The sequence below is a fragment of the Gorilla gorilla genome, chromosome X, assembly GCF_029281585.2.
Source record: "Gorilla gorilla gorilla isolate KB3781 chromosome X, NHGRI_mGorGor1-v2.1_pri, whole genome shotgun sequence".
NCBI classification, from domain to species: domain Eukaryota; kingdom Metazoa; phylum Chordata; class Mammalia; order Primates; family Hominidae; genus Gorilla; species Gorilla gorilla.
Window position 1 is genome coordinate 164,507,687 of NC_073247.2, and position 16,748 is coordinate 164,524,434.

The 16,748-nt window shown below is 45.1% G+C and overlaps 2 protein-coding genes across 6 annotated transcripts in view; one reads left to right on the forward strand and one right to left on the reverse strand.

Annotated features, from left to right (window-relative positions):
* Window positions 1-1,089: 1,089 nt before the first annotated feature.
* On the reverse strand, window positions 1,090-4,566 carry CETN2 (centrin 2). Its single transcript, XM_004065054.3, has 5 exons — window positions 4,470-4,566; window positions 3,364-3,522; window positions 2,911-3,039; window positions 2,301-2,438; window positions 1,090-1,695 (listed from the first exon to the last, which is right to left on the reverse strand). The coding sequence occupies exons 1-5, from the start codon at window positions 4,470-4,472 to the stop codon at window positions 1,606-1,608; spliced, it is 519 nt and encodes a 172-aa protein (XP_004065102.1). The 5' UTR covers window positions 4,473-4,566; the 3' UTR covers window positions 1,090-1,605.
* Window positions 4,567-4,715: 149 nt separating this feature from the next.
* Window positions 4,716-16,748, forward strand: part of NSDHL (NAD(P) dependent 3-beta-hydroxysteroid dehydrogenase NSDHL) — a 38,398-nt gene continuing 26,365 nt past the window's right edge. The window contains exons 1-3 of one of the 5 annotated variants that reach the window (XM_055376121.2): window positions 4,763-4,879; window positions 5,396-5,462; window positions 6,733-6,826. The gene's annotated coding sequence lies outside the window, so the exon portion shown is untranslated. Of the gene's footprint in view, window positions 4,880-5,395; window positions 5,463-6,732; window positions 6,827-16,748 lie in introns of all 5 variants that reach the window. The other 4 variants (XM_004065056.5, XM_055376122.2, XM_004065055.5 and 1 more) reach the window with 4 other exon arrangements.

Genomic DNA, 16,748 nt, shown 5'->3' on the forward strand with positions numbered 1-16,748 from the left:
TTTCACCTCCAGTGATTCTGAGTAGGCACAACTCTTCTCCCCATCACACAGACATGAAACTCCAGGCACCTAGAGAAGTAGCTTGCCCCAAATTGCCCAATGAGGAAGTGGGTGTGTGTGAGAATCCAGGGTTTGGGCTAGTCTGGGCTCTTCCCCCAAGTTTTTCTTAAGGAGCAGTCCCTCAGCATGAGACTCATCTGGGGGATATGGTAAAGTTCATATTCCTGGGCCCCCAAGTCCTACAGGATGTCAGGGTCCAGGCATGAGACCGAGGGCCAGGCTTCTGGCCTCTGTAACGTGCTCCCCGGGTAGGGTTACCAGTGGCAATAGAGGATGCTTAGGTAAATTTGCATTTAAGATCAACAATGAATAAGCAAAAAATACAAATGGGATATAGTCATACTAAAAAAAATGCATCATTGATCTGAAATGCAAATTTACCTAGACTTTCTTTTTATTAGCTAAATCAGGCAACCCTATCCCCAGAGGACTAGCCTACTCCCAGAAGTTTGAAAATCTGTTTTCTCCCTCTCCATGTGAACAAATGAGCATTCCATCATTGTTCATTTTCTATTCTCCCTCACCCCTTCTGCCTCCCCACTCTCACCCTGGAGCAGAGACTTTAATGTCATCTACCAGGATTTCTCGCACAGGGAATCCCAGGCAAGGCCAGGAAGATGGTTGGATAGGGTCACTCAGCCCAACCCACCTCCAAGAGTCAATGAGATACCGTAAGCAAATAAATTCATGAGAGGTTGGCTGAATCCATCCCAGTGTTGCATTAGCCTGGCTCTCCCCATTTTATTCAAGCACAAATTACTAACAAGACTCTTTTCCAGTCTCACGCTTTGCCAAAACTATTTTTAGAGCATCATTTAGGCTTAGGTGACATAAAAATTCTGCTAGTTTTACAAACCAGCAGGTTCCCAAGGCAAAAAGCAATTCACGCCAGGAAAGTAGCAAAGGATTATTCATTTTCTGTCCATAGGCTGGTAAGGAGTTTTGTATCTAATAGGCTGCCTTCAACACAATAATTGAGAAGAGGAACTCATAAGCAAAGCTAAAGAACTCATCCTTAGAGAACACAAGTTCAAACTGAGAAAGGTTTTATTTTTAAGACAAAACAAATAGCATTAACACACATCCAAATGCCAGTGCAGGAGTTCACTGGGTTTATAAAAGAGAAAACTAAACTCAAGTGTCAAATAAAAACTGGAGCCGTCAAGAATGACTGCTTGTGGCAACACAGGTGTAACATGTGCTTGTCTAAAGTCGTTCTGTGTTTGTGGATATGTGGAAATGCCTGACAAGAGGGAAACGATGCAAGGCAAAATGGCAGGTGCTCAAAGCTTTAAGATCCTTTTCTTCACACTAGTGTGCTCTTGTTTTGCTTTTGAGAGTTAGGGTAATTCGCAGGTCATTTTACAAAGAACTGTAATATCAAAGAACACTTCCAAACGGCTAAAATAGGCTCAAGGTCACTATTAAAGTGATAAAGGGAGGTCCGTGGGGGAAAAGCTTGTGTTCTCAAAAGCCAGATTTCACACCATGGCAGGCACTAAATCTAGTTACATGTGCTTGCAGTAGAAAAAGAAGACACTGATCTTAATAGAGGCTGGTCTTTTTCATGATGCGCAGGAACTCTTGCTCACTGACCTCTCCATCTCCATCTCGATCAGCTTCATCAATCATTTCCTATATGACAGTAAAGATTCAGGTTAATTTATAAACTAATGCCAAAAGGTGACTAAGTAATAGACTTTTTTTTTTTAGAGATGGGGTCTCTATGCTGCCCAAACTGGTCTCAAATTCCTGGCCACAAGAGATCCTCCTGCCTCAGCCTCCCAAAGTACTGGGATTATATGCATGATCCACTGTGCCTGGCAAGCAATAGACTTTTAATCTACGTGAATGGATAATTTGTATCTATGTGAATAGATCATTGTAGTCCACCCAATGCCAGTATGCTACTCCTGATAATAGCTTGGTTTCTGAAAAGTTATTTGAAAACCAACTCATACTTTGTCAAACATATCACCTGGGAGGGACCTTGAAGATTACCTTGACTAGAGGGATTCCTGGAACCTAAAATAGTAAGCAAAATGGTGCATATGTGCATTTTTCTGGAAGCAGGGTTCATAGGTTTGTCTGACTATTAAAGGAGAATTAAGTTGTCTGCAGAGGGACAAAGTACACTGGCTTTCCTTCAAAGAGGTGCTCACACTAGGGAAAATGTAACGGAAAAGTCACAGAGGGCTCAAAGGTGGGAATTTTAAGTTCCAGTGTGATGCATTACAAACCTGCAGCTCCTCGTCAGTCAGGTTCTCACCCAACTCCTTGGCCACGCGTTTCAGATTTTTGAACGAAATCTTCCCAGTTTCATCATCATCAAAGAGCTTGAAAGCTTTCAGGATTTCTTCTTTGGTATCTTTCTCAGACTTAACAAGTAGAACATAAAACACGTGAGTAGGGGGACACCACGGTTGGTTACTCCTGTCCTGTAGCCCTGCCACTGCCTGGTCAGGTCACCCTTTCCTTTTTAACAATGTAACTCGAGTCTAGACTTGCGGCAAGTGTCAGGAAGCCCATTTTGGCCTCAAAGAAACACCAGGCAAGCCAGGCACTCCATCCAAGGTGACGTTTGCTACCTATCCCTATATATCTCCCTATCCCATATCTATTTCCTAACTGATTTGGAATTCTGTGGGAAGAGGTATCTGCTTGGAAGTCTTGAGAAAGAAGCACAAGGGCTTGTTTTGGGAGCCCAAAATAACATGATGGGAGGGCAGGCCTCCTGATGCAGCTGCTACCTGGACTGCTCTGTGGTCACATGACTGTTTTAACAGGAAGACGCCATGGACCTCTGCAGATGACTGGGGCTCCATACCACGCTAATTGTCTTATACTTACCATTTTCTGGGTCATCACAGTTAAAAAGTCACCAAAGTTCATTTTTCCTGTCCCTTCCTTATCAATTTCACTTATCATTTTCTTAATTTCTTCTTTCTTGGGTTCAAAGCCCAGGGCCCTCATTGCCACCTATAATGAAAACAGGATCGTCTCAATAAGCACATCTAAACCAGCAGGAGCAAAAATAACAGTGTTGACAGCATTAAGCCAGCATCTGATGTGGTCATGTTAATATGATTGGGGAACACTATGACATTGATCTAATTGATATTTGCAATCAATTTTATTGAATAATACTCAAGGTAAGTAAAGACAGGAAAACAGCACAGTACAACCTCCCCTGTTACTTACTGCAGGGAGAAGAGGGCAAAAGGGGTAGAGAGGTGATAGGGAGATGACAAGGAAGAGGCAGAGGAAAGGAAGGGCAGTACGGCAGGAATGCATAGAGCTTGCCTTCAGTTCTTTAACATCTATGGTGCCAGTTCCATCCGCGTCGAAAAGATCAAAAGCTTCCCGGATCTCCTGCTTTTGCTCTTCAGTAAGCTCAGGCTTAGGGCTCATTCTTTTTCGCTGAGAACTTGATGCCATGTTTGCCTTCTTAAAGTTGGAGGCCTTTATATGTTATGCAATACACAAGCACAATAATATATCATACAGTCCATATGTACATAACATAGTTACAGACACCCATATGTATTTTTAAAGTCATTTATATAACCAATTCCAAAGCTTTGCTTAACAAGAAAGATAACAGGGTTTACTGGCAAGAACAATGAATCTTTCCATGAACTTCTACCCCTCCCTTTTCTTTACTGTTGTTTCTAGAAGCAGGGAGATCACTTGTTCAGTAAGGATACCTCTTACTGAAAATCATCCCAAAAGAGAGCTAGTCAAGAAGATGACTGTGAATAACTAGAGATAATCAGCTCTTCCCGAACGCGGGGATCCTGGTTCTGAAAACAGTCTTACGATGCCCACTCCCAGTACTCCCCTTCCCAGTAAGTACTCCGACTTCCCAATTACTTCTAGATTTGGCCAAATATTAGTAAGTTGTTCAGATGTATATTGTGTCAGTACCGAGTAATAAAACTCAATCCATCTGGCACCTTCGTGCCTTCTCCAAGAAGCTAAAGCATCCCCTGAATGCCCCTATATTTAAATTGTAAAAAACATTCTAACAGAACACAATACACCTTTTCCCAGCTCTGCGTGGAAATTTTGGCAGAATGAGGCGGCCAGGGGGCCAAGGTCTGAGAGAGTCAGGGGCCTGTGAGGGATTCGAGTCTTTTTTGCCCAGGGAGGTTCACCGAGGGGATCAGGGAATGCAAGGGGAGCCCGAGGGGCCGGTGTGGGCCTGTTGTGGGTGAAGAGGAGGCAGCAGCGAAGCGCAGGCCCAGTAGGTTGGTTAGCGTCTGCACCCTACTCTCCCGGGAAAGAGCTCAAAGGAAAGACTGGTGCGCTAAAGCCGAGAAAGGCGCAGGAGAGGCGGCGTGGCCGAGCTGGGGCCTAGGAAGGGCTCAGCCGCTGGGCGTGGGGCGCGACAGAGCGGCAGCACTCACCATAGCCAAAGGAGTCCGCTGCCGGTTGTTAGGCAACCGACGTGTACACTGACTCGGCGCCGTTCCCACCGCCCCTAGCGCGCAGCCCCGCTCCCCATTGGCCGTCCGCTCGTCGCCGCCTCTCCCTATTGGTGCAGGGCTGAAGAGGGTGGGACTAACCTGGCAAAGCCCCGGCCCAGCGCGGGGAGGGGCAAGCTGGCGACAGGGCCCTGTCTTTACTGGGCAAGATCACGCCGTGAGCGCCAATTGGCTGAGTCGTCGCCGAGCTGGGCCAATCCTCTTGGTGGAGGAAGCTCGGCTGATTCTCGGCTCACGCGGGAGGGGAGTAAAGGGTGGCGGTCCGGGGCTGGAGTTCAGTGGGTGCAGCCTGCTTGCGAGCTGAGGCCAGACAGGGGGGCGCCTACGGACGGGTAAGAGTCGTGGCCTTGCCATTGGAGGCCACCCTGTGTCAGCGACTGGGCGGTGCGGGAGGGTGAGGAGCTACGGGGTCGCCCGGGTCGGGTGCTTTCTGGGTTGACCTAAGGCTGAGTTTAGGGACCGAGTGCATCAGAGCAGCCAGAAACGATTACCTTGCGTGTTGGAGCAGGGACTGTACTCACGGGGCAACTGAGACCCGGAGAGGGGAAGGGGTGTGCTGAGCGTTGTCGCAGAGGTCGGACGGCTGGGACCTAGGAACTGAATCCAGCCGAGGCTCGCTCTTTGAGGGTGGCCCTTCGAGAGCACCCCTAGACTGACCCAGATGTATAGGCCCCAGACCAGGTTCCAAGAGAGGATCACTTTAGATCTTACCTGGCTAAAAGCAGCCCAGGACGGTGAACTGGGGCCTTTGGGAACGGACTTTGAAAGGAGTGAGGGGGATGTGAGCGAGCATGAGGGGCGGGGAGAGGTCATCAAAATATACTCTTTTTGACACCCACACAATGCAGATAAGGAGGAGCATTCCAGGCCGAGACGCCCTCATCAGCAGAGTCACAGGAGTTTTGGAAGTGAGAGGTATGCTTGGAGAATTAAAAGGGAGCGTGTGCAAGGGCTGTGGACTGACATAGACCTGCAGAAGTGGAGCTGGAGGTCCAGTTTGCCCTCTTTAGCTATCCCCGTGGCTTTTAGCCTTCACCTGTTTTTCCTCCAGGCATAGGGGCAGTAATCTAGGGAGACAGAGGGCAGAGAGTAAGTTTCTCAGCCAGAGAAAGGCCCGAGGCTTATTAGAACCTTTTTAATGGAGCTGCTGCCCTTTACCCTCTTCTCTCTTCAGCAGTGAACAGATTCCTGACTTTTGGGTCATCATCATCCCCCCAAGTTGTACGAGCCAGAGTTCTCACTATGGTCTCCAAAGCTTGGCACGACGTGTCCCCTCCCATCGCTCCACAACTCTTCTCTCGTCTGGCTCACTCCAGCCCCAGAACACTGGCTTTGTGGTTGAACCTCATGTGCCAGCCACACTCCTGCCTCTCATCTTTGTCCCAGTTGTCCTCTCCGCCTGCCTCCTCTTAAGCACCCTATTTAGGTATTGCAGCCCCCAGTACAAACAAGCCACTCACCTTGCTCTACTTTTTTTTCCAATAGTTCTTATCCCCTTCTGACCTACTGTATATTTTGCTTGTTTATTTTGCTCTTTGTTGTCCCTCCACTAGAAGGCAGGCTGTCTGAGGGCAGGCATCTTTGTTGTATTCACTACTGGTACTCCAGGACCTAGAACAGAGAGGGGCACATATTAGACAACTGATGAGTAGCTCCTCTGTTTCCCAGCTCTCACCTAGCTAGTCCTCCCTGCTCTACCAGGTTCATCTTCGTAGTGAACGGCCCTGGTCAGGGCATCTCCCTGCTCTTAAACCTTCAGAGCCTGAACTGTAAAGGGCTCCTTAGCCTGGCCTGTGATCCCTCTGCCCAGTTTTGCCCCTGCTAACCCTTCTAGCTTAATGTCCCTCCACACCTTGCTTCCCACTCCGTCAACCTGCAGATCGGAAGCCTGACAGAGTACAAGGGAAAAACACAAGTTCTGCGCAGGCTGTGTGCAGGCTGTGTGACCTTGGGCAAGTCGCTTAACCTCTCTGAGCCTGTTTCTCATTTGTTGAGTGAGACCAGTACTGTCTACCTGATGGGATACTTTTGCATCTCAATGGGATGAATTACTTATATGTAAAGTGGCCTGATGTTCAGCAGGTCTTCAGGCAGTATTACAGTTGACCCCTGAACAACATGGGTTTGAACCTTGTGAGTCCATTTACAGGCAGATTTTTTTCTCATCTCTCCCACCCCTGAGCAGCAAGATCAGCTCCTCCTCATCTTCCTTCTCAGCATACTCATCAGGAAGACCATGAGGATGGAGACCATGATGATCCACTTTCACTCAGTGAATAGTAAATATATTTTCTCTTCCTTATGATTTCATAGTAACATTTTCTTTTCTCTGGCTTAATTTATTGCTGGGACACAGTATGTAATGCATGTAATGTACAAAATATTTGTTCATCAACTGTTTACGTTATCGGTAAGGCTTCCAGCCAACAGTAAGCTATATTAGTGAAGTTTTAGGTGAGTCAAAAGTTATATGTGGATTTTTGACTTCGGGGCTCCGTGCCCCTAACCCCCACATTGTTCAAGAGTCAAATGTAGTTCTTGTCTCTGATTTGCTCTTGTCATTCCCCCCGCCCACCATGCCTGGAGCCTTAGACTTGTCCAAAATCTCTTCCCCGCACTGCAGCCAAGGTGATCTTTCCAATCGCAACACTCACTCCTGCTTCCAACTTCTAGGGGCTCCACCATCTTTCCCCCCTTGTAACTCCCTAGCTTGGCACACAGCCCCCACATGTTCTCAACTTTGCTCCCGATCTTGCTTCACACTTGCTGTGACACAGCTTGTCACAGTTATAAGAACATGCTGGCTCTGTGCCATCACTTTGTCCTTCCCACCCTGGCCATGGAATGTCTTTCAGGACACCATGCGCTCTGTTTTACTCACTCTTCTGGGGCTTTTTGAAGTCAGCTTAGGGATCTCCTAGTTGGGGCAGGCTTCCCTGAGCCAGCAGCCTGCATTGGTGCTCTGGGCTTGCCCTCATCAGAGTGGAAACGCACTTCTGTGACTCTTTGCTTGCTCCTGTCTCCCACCCTAGATGGCGGGCTCCTTGAAGGTTGGCAGTGTGTCTTTGTCAGCTTCTGCCTGGTAGTGGCTGGCATTTGATAACTTGTGAATGAGGAAATCAATGAATGAGGTGACACCTGGGGGTTCTTTTACAAGTTACAGCTCCCGCTTTAACCCTGGGGGTTTGTTTGAACCTCACAGTAGCTCTGAGGTAGGGAAGAAGGACGCTGTTTTACAGATAAGGCCTCATGGCCAGCGGCAGCATGATAATTCACTCAAACCCATCTTCCATTCCAGGCTGTCTGCTGGGCCTCCAGGGGCTCGTGGTGTCCTACAGGGTGCTGAGTGTGAGGATGAGAGCAGAAACAGGTGCTGTGGAAGCGACTCACCTTCCCTGGGGAGGGGGAGGAAGTTTCACAGAGGGGGCAGTTCAGCTAGGCCTTGAAGGAAGAGGAGGCACTCACCGTGGAGAAGAGAGAAAAGGTATTCCATGCAGAGGAACAGCATAAGCTAAGCTCACAGGCATGCTGATGGGTTTCTGAGAGGTCTACCACAAAATAAAAGCTGGCGACTTTTTTTTGTCCTAAAAGTAAATAGAGAAACAAACAACTGGTGGAAACATGGACACCGCAGGTCCGTGGAAGGACAAGGTCAAGCTGGGTAGCCGCAGCATAATCAAGGCTAAAGTGACACCTCTAAAGAGAAATGACCTCCAAGCTATTGGCCTCACTAATCCTAATCTGGGTATTTTCTTTCCCACATCACATCTTTGAATTCTGAAAGGGAGGCTTTATTGTTGTTCCTACAGGACTCCTGCTTTGCTGTATTTTCTCTAAGAAATATATCCATAATGAAGGTGTGTGCCGCCTCAGGTGAATCCTTCTCTTTGCATCTGATCGTCTGGCCCAGTCCTGCAGAGGAGGCCAAGCATGAGGCATGAGGTGATGGGAAATAGGAGAATCCTCTTTTATAATCCAAGGCTTAGGCCCCCATTTCAGGATTCCAAAGAAAGTTCTAAGAAACATTACTTGGCATTCCTTGGATAGCCAAACTCTACTGAGGTGTTTGGGGAAGGGCAGTTTGCCTGGCATTGTCTGCCCATGGACTGAAGCGATGAGCTCTCAGTGGCCACATTCTAGCTTCCTGCACTGGACCTTGGCAAGGGTGGGGCTCCGACAACCTTTCCCCTTTACAAAGATGTCACACTTCTTTTTAGAAGGAGGGGACGCTCTCATCTCTCTCCCTAGTTTGAGACAGAATGTTCTCTCCTTTTCCCTCCAGGAGTCAGTGGTTGGAATGTTCCCCAGCAGGAAGGAGGAGGTTCGGCTAACTCGCTTCTCTCTTCTCGCTTCGCATGAGGCGGCACACACCTTCATTATGGATGTGTTTCTTAGAGAAAATACAGCAAAGCAGGAGTCCTATAGGAGCAAACGTAAGGCCTCCCTTTCAAGATGTGATATGGGAAAGAAAATACCCAGATTAGGATTAGTGAGGCCAGTGGCTACAAGGTCACATCTCTCTCTTTTTTTTTTTAATTATTATTATACTTTAAGTTCTAGGGTACATGTGCACAACATGCAGGTTTGTTACATAGGTATACATGTGCCATCTTGGTTTGCTGCACCCATCAACTCGTCATTTACATTAGGTATATCTCCTAATGCTATCCCTCCCCCAGGCCCCAGTGTGTGATGTTCCCCGCCCTGTGTCCAAGTGTTCTTATTGTTCAGTTCCTACCTATGAGTGAGAACATGTGGTGTTTGGTTTTCTGTCCTTGTGATAGTTCGCTGAGAATGATGGTTTCCAGCTTCATCCGTATCCCAGCAAAGGACATGAACTCATCCTTTTTTATGGCTGCATAGTATTATTCCATGGTGTGTATGTGCCACATTTTCTTAATCCAGTCTATCATTGTTGGACATTTGGGTTGGTTCCAAGTCTTTGCTATTGTGAATAGTGCCACAATAAACATATGTGTGCATGAGTCTTTATAGTAGCATGATTTATAATCCTTTGGGTATATATACCCAGTAATGGGATTGCTGGGTCAAATGGTATTTCTAGTTCTAGATCCTTGAGGAATGGCCACACTGTCTTCCACAATGGTTGAACTAATTTACACTCCCACCAACAGTGTAAAAGTGTTCCTATTTCTCCACATCCTCTCCAGTATCTGTTGTTTCCTGACTTTTTAAAGATCGCCATTCTAACTAGTGTGAGATGGTATCTCACTGTGGTTTTGATTTGCATTTCTCTGATGGCCAGTGATGATCAGCATTTTTTCGTGTGTCTGTTGGCTGCATGAATGTCTTCTTATGAGAAGTGTCTGTTCATATCCTTCGCCCACTTTTTGATGGGGTTGTTTGTGTTTTTCTTGTAAATTTGTTTAAGTTCTTTGTAGATTCTGGATATTAGCCCTTTGTCAGATGGGTAGATTACAAAAATTTTTTCCCATCCGGTAGGTTGCCTGTTCACTATGATGGTAGTTTCTTTTGATGTGCAGAAACTCTTTAGTTTAATTACATCCTATTTGTTTATTTTGGCTTTTGTTGCCATTGCTTCTGGTGTTTTAGTCATGAAGTCCTTGCCCATGCCTATGTCCTGAATGGTATTGCCTAGGTTTCCTTCTAGGGTTTTTATGGTTTTAGGTCTAACATTTAAGTCTTTAATCCATCTTGAATTAATTTTTGTATAAGGTGTAAGGAAGGGATCCAGTTTCAGCTTTCTACATATGGCTAGCCAGTTTTCCCAGCACCATTTATTAAATAGGGAATCCTTTCCCCATTTCTTGTTATTGTCAGGTTTGTCAAAGATCAGATGGTTGTAGATGTGTGGTGTTATTTCTGAGGGCTCTGTTCTGTTCCATTGGTCTATATCTCTGTTTTGGTACCAGTACCATGCTGTTTTGGTTACTGTAGCCTTGTAGTATAGTTTGAAGTCAAGTAGCATGATGCCTCCAGCTTCGTTCTTTTTGCTTAGGATTCTCTTGGCTATGTGGGCTCTTTTTTGGTTCCATATGAACTTTAAAGTAGTTTTTTCCAGTTCTGTGAAGAAAGTCATTGGTAGCTTGATGGTGATGGCATTGAATCTATAAATTACCTTGGACAGTATGGCCATTTTCACAATATTGATTCTTCCTACCCGTGAGTATGGAATGTTCTTCCATTTGTTTGTGTCCTCTTTTATTTCGTTGAGCAGTGGTTCGTAGTTCTCCTTGAAGAGGTCCTTCACGTCCCTTGTAAGTTGGATTCCTAGGTATTTTATTATCTTTGAAGCAACTGTGAATGGGAGTTCACTCATGATTTGGCTCTCTGTTTGTCTGTTATTGGTGTATAAGGATGCTTGTGATTTTTGCACATTGATTTTGTATCCTGAGACTTTGCTGAAGTTGCTTAAGGAGATTTTGGGCTGAAACGATAGGGTTTTCTAAATATATAATCATGTCATCTGCAAACAGGGACAATTTGACTTCCTCTTTTCCTAATTGAATACCCTTTATTTCTTTCTCTTGCCTGATTGCCCTGGCCAGAACTTCCAACACTATGTTGAATAGGAGTGGTGAGAGAGGGCATCCCTCTCTTGTGCCAGTTTTCAAAGGGAATGCTTCCAGTTTTTACCCATTCAGTATGATATTGGCTGTGGGTTTGTCATAAGTAGCTCTTATTATTTTGAGATACGTCCCATCAATACCAATTTATTGAGAGATTTTAGCATGAAGGGCTGTTGAATTTTGTCAAAGGCCTTTTCTGCATCTATGGAGATAATCATGTGGTTTTTGTCTTTGGTTCTGTTTATATGCTGGATTACATTTATTGATTTGTGTATGTTGAACCAGCCTTGCATCCCTGGGATGAAGCCCACTTGATCGTGGTGGATAAGCTTTTTGACATGCTACTGGATTCGGTTTGCCAGTATTTTATTGAGGATTTTTGCATCTTTGTTCATCAGGGATATTGGTCTAAAATTCTCTTTTTTGGTTGTGTCTCTGCCAGGCTTTGGTATCAGGATGATGCTGGCCTCATAAAATGAGTTAGGGAGGATTCCCTCTTTTTCTATTGATTGGAATAGTTTCAGAAGGAATAGTACCAGCTCCTCTTTGTACCTCTGGTAGAATTCGGCTGTGAATCCGTCTGGTCCTGGACTTTTTTTGGTTGGTAGGCTATTAATTATTGCCTCAATTTCAGAGCCTGTTATTGGTCTGTTCAGGGATTCAACTTCTTCCTGGTTTAGTCTTGGGAGGGTGTATGTGTCCAGGAATGTATCCATTTCTTCTAGATTTTCTAGTTTATTTGCGTAGAGGTGTTTGTAGTATTCTCTGATGGTAGTTTGTATTTCTGTGGGATCGGTGGTGATATCTCCTATATCATTTTTTACTGTGTCTATTTGATTCTTCTCTCTTTTCTTCTTTATTAGTCTTGCTAGCGGTCTATCAATTTTATTGATCTTTTCAAAAAACCAGCTCCTGGATTCACTGATTTTTTTGAAGGGTTTTTTGTGTCTCTATCTCCTTCAGTTCTGCTCTGATCTTAGTTATTTCTTCCCTTCTGCTAGCTTGTGAATGTGTTTGCTCTTGTTTCTCTAGTTCTTTTAATTGTGATTTTAGGGTATCAATTTTAGATCTTTCCTGCTTTCTCTTGTGGGCATTTAGTGCTATAAATTTCCCTCTACACACTGCTTTAAATGTGTTCTAGAGATTCTGGTATGTTGTGTCTTTGTTCTCATTGGTTTCAAAGAACATCTTTATTTCTGCCTTCATTTCGATATTTACCCAGTAGTCATTCAGGAGCAGGTTTTTCAGTTTTCATGTAGTTGTGCAGTTTTTAGTGAGTTTCTTAATCCTGAGTTCTAATTTGATTGCCCTGTGTCTGAGAGACGGTTTGTTGTGCTTTCTGTTCTTTTACATTTGCTGAGGAGTGCTTTACTTCCAACTATGTGGTCGATTTTGGAATAAGTGTGATGTGGTGCTGAGAAGAATGTATATTCTGTTGATTTGGGGTGGAGAGTTCTGTAGATGTCTATTAGGTCCTCTTGGTGCAGAGCTGAGTTCAATTCCTGGATATCCTTGTTAACCTTCTGTCTCATTGATCTGTCTAATGTTGACAGTGGGGTGTGAAAGTCTCCCATTATTATTGAGTGGGAGTCTAAGTCTCTTTGTAGGTCTCTAAGGACTTGCTTTATGAATCTGGGTGCTCCTGTATTAGGTGCATATATATTTAGGATAGTTAGCTCTTCTTGTTGAATGGATCCCTTTACCATTATGTAATGGCCTTCTTTGTCTCTTTTGATCTTTGTTGGTTTAAAGTCTGTTTTATCAAAGACTAGGATTGCAACTTCTGCTTTTTTTTGCTTTCCATTTGCTTGGTAGATCTCCCTTCATCCCTTTATTTTGAGCCTATGTGTGTCACTGAACGTGAGATGGGTCTCCTGAATACAGCACACTGATGGGTCTTGACTCTTTATCCAATTTGTCAGTCTGTGTCTTTTAATTGGGGCATTTAGCCCATTTACATTTAAGGTTAATATTGTTATGTGTGAATTTGATCCTGTCATTATGATGTTAGGTGGTTATTTTGCCCGTTAATTGATGCAGTTTCTTCCTAGCATTGACAGTCTTTACAATTTGTCATGTTTTTGCAGTGGCTGGTACCAGTTGTTCCTTTCCATGTTTAGTGCTTCCTTCAGGAGCTCTTATAAGGCAGGCCTGGTGGTGACAAAATCTCTCAGCATTTGTTTGTCTGTAAAGGATTTTATTTCTCCTTCACTTATGAAGCTTAGTTTGGCTGGATATGAAATTCTAGGTTGAAAATTCTTTTCTTTAAGAATGTTGAATATTGGCTCCTACTCTCTTCTGGCTTGTAGGGTTTCTGCTGAGGGATCTGCTGTTAGTCTGATGGGCTTCCCTTTGTCGGTAACCCGACCTTTCTCTCTGGCTGCCCTTTACATTTTTTCCTTCATTTCAACTTTGGTGAATCTGACAATTATGTGTCTTGGAGTTGCTCTTCTCGAGGAGTATCTTTGTGGCATTCTCTGTATTTCCTAAATTTGAATGTTGGCCTGCCTTGCTAGGTTGGGGAAGTTCTCCTGGATAATATCCTGCAGAGTGTTTTCCAACTTGGTTCCATTCTCCCTGTCACTTTCAGGCACTCCAATCAAATGTAGATTTGGTCTTTTCACATAGTCCCATGTTATTTGGAGGCTTTGTTCATTTCTTTTTACTCTTTTTTCTCTAACCTTGTCTTCTCACTTTATTTCATTAATTTGATCTTCAGTCACTGATATCCTTTCTTCCAATTGATTGATTTGGCTATTGAAGCTTGTGCGTATGTCATGAAGTTCTCGTGCCATGGTTTTTCAGCTCCGTCAGGTCATTTAAGGTCTTCTCTACACTGTTTATTCTAGTTAGTCATTCATCTAACCTTTTTTCAAGGTTTTTAGCTTCCTTGCGATGGGTTAGAACATGTTCCTTTAGCTCAGAGAAGTTTTTTATTACCGACCTTCTGAAGCCTACTTCTGTCAGCTTGTCAAAGTCATTCTCCATCCAGCTTTGTTCTGTTGCTGGCGAGGAGCTGTGATCCTTTGGAGGAGAAGAGGCACGCTGGTTTTTAGAATTTTCAGCCTTTCTGCTCTGGTTTCTCCCCATCTTTGTGGTTTTATCTACCTTTGGTCTTTGATGTTGGTAACCTACAGATGGGGTTTTGGTGTGGATGTCCTTTCTGTTGATGTTGATGCTATTCCTTTCTGTTTGTTAGTTTTCCTTCTAACAGTCATGACCCTCAGCTGCAGTCTGTTGGAGTTTGCTCCAGACCCTGTTTGCCTGGGTATCACCAGTGGAGGCTGCAGAAGAGCAAATATTGCAGAACAGCAAATATTGCTGCCTGATCCTTCCTCTGGGAGCTTCATGCCAGAGGGTCACCCGCCTGTATAAGGTGTCTGTCGGCCCCTACTGGGAGGTGTCTCCAATTAGGCTACACGAGGGTCAGGGACCCACTTGAGGAGCAGTCTGTCCTTTCTCAGAGCTCAAACGCCATGCTGGGAGAACTACTGCTCTCTTAAGAGCTGTCAGACAAGGACGTTTAAGTCTGCCAAAGTTTCTGCTGCCTTTTGTTCAGCTATGCCACGCCCACAGAGGTGGAGTCTATAGAGGCAGTAGGCCTTGCTGAGCTGTGGTGGGCTCTGCCCAGTTCGAGCTTCTCAGCCACTTTGTTTACCTATTCAAGCCTCAGCAATGGCGGACGCCCCTCCCCCTCCAGGCTGCAGCCTCACAGGTGGATCTCAGACTGCTGCACTAGCAGTGAGCAAGGCTCCATGGCCATGGGACCCTCCGAGCCAGGCACAGGAGAGAATCTCCTGGTCTGCCAGTTGCTAAGACCATGGGAAAAGTGTAGTATTTGAGCGGGAGTGTCCCGTTTTTCCAGGTACAGTCTGTCATGGCTTCCCTTGGCTAGGAAAGGGAAATCCCCCGACCCCTTGCACTTCCTGGGTAAGGCAACGCCGTGCCCTGCTTTGGCTCACCCTCCATGGGCTGCACCCACTGTCCAACCAGTCCCAACGAGGTGAACCAGGTACCTCTGTTGGAAATGCAGAAATCACCCATCTTCTGTGTCGATCACGCTGGGAGCTGCAGACCGGAGCTGTTCCTATTCGGCCCTCTTGGAATGAACTGAGGTCACATCTCTTTAGAGGTTTCAGTTTAGCCTTATTTTGCTGGGGCAGCTCAGCTCAACTTTGTCCTTCCATGGGCCTGTGGTGTGGGGCAAGGTGGTTGGATTTCACCAGTACAACATATCTCTATTTTCCTATATTATTTTTAGCTTAAGATTTTGTCCCAGTGTACATCGTGGGTGCACATATTGGTTTTTAATGGATTCAAATAACTAACATTTTAAAGGAGAAGACTTGAGGCTTCTGATGTGTGAACCATAACAATCCACCAACCCCTAAAACATTGCTCTTTGGAGTCTTGTTTTCAGTAGTTCAGAGCTATTCTTCTGTGTGTCTGTGTGGTAAAGTAGACATAACCGAAAATGTACCATCTTCACCATATTTAGGTGGACAGTTGAGTGGCATTACATGTATTCCCATTGTTGAGTGACCATCACCCCATCTGCCTTCAGAACTCTTTTCCTCCTGCAGCACTGAGAGTCTGTTCCCATCAGCAGTCACTCCCCACTCACAGAGCATTTGTCCTTTTGTGTCTAGCTTATTTCACTGACCATAATGTTCTCGAGGTTCATGCATGTTGTTGCATGTCTCAGAACTTCATTCCTTTTTATGGCTGAAGAATATGCCCGTGTGTGGCTAGACCATATTTTGTTTATCCGTTCATCTGTCAGTGGACACATTGCTGCTCCTATCTTTTGGCTGTAGTGATTAATGCTGCTGTGAACATGGATGTACAAATTTCTCTTCAAGTCCCTGCTTTTAGTTTTTGAGGGTATATGCCCAGACATGAAATTGCTGGATCCTATTGTAATTCTCTGTTTAATTTTTTTGAGGAGCTGCCATACTATTTTCCACAACGTAGCACCATTTTACATGCCCATGAACAATATATGAGGGTTCCAGGTTCTCCACATCCTCACTGACACTTGCTATTTTCTCTTTTCTGGCTTTTGATAATAGCCATCCTAATAATGGGTGTAAGGTGACACCTCACTGTGGTTTTGATTTGCATTGCCCTATTGATTAGTGACGTTGAGCATCGTTTTTTATTTTTTGTTTTTTGTTTTTTTGAGACAGAGTCTTGTTCTGTCGCCCAGGCTGGAGTGCAATGGTGGCGCCATCTTGGCTCACTGCAACCTCTGCCTCCCGGGTTCAAGTGATTCTCCTGCCTCAGCCTCCCGAGTAGTTGGGATTACAGGCATGTGCCACCACGCCCAGCTAATTTTTGTATTTTTAGTAGAGACGGGGTTTCACCACGTTGGCCAGGCTGGTCTTGAACTCCTGACTTCAGGTGTTCCACCTGCCTCGGCCTCCCAAAGTGCTGAGATTACATGCGTGATCCACCACGCCCAGCCTGTTGAACATCTTTTCATGTGCTTTTTAGCCATCTTTAAAGTAGATCTTCTTTGGAGAAATGTCTATTCAGTCAGAGCTATTCTCAATGTACATTTTAACCCAAGCGTATATCACATGGTGAATTTAGGTGAGTAGGCAGGGGACGGGGGTTGCCTATGGGATCTGACTCATTTGCGCGGCTA

Coding starts and splice junctions, on each gene's coding strand:
- CETN2 (XM_004065054.3), bottom strand. Junction 2,439..2,910: donor CTGTGATGACCCAGAAAATG/GTAAGTATAAGA, acceptor CTACTTGTTAAG/TCTGAGAAAGATACCAAAGA. Junction 1,696..2,300: donor TGACTGACGAGGAGCTGCAG/GTTTGTAATGCA, acceptor ACTGTCATATAG/GAAATGATTGATGAAGCTGA.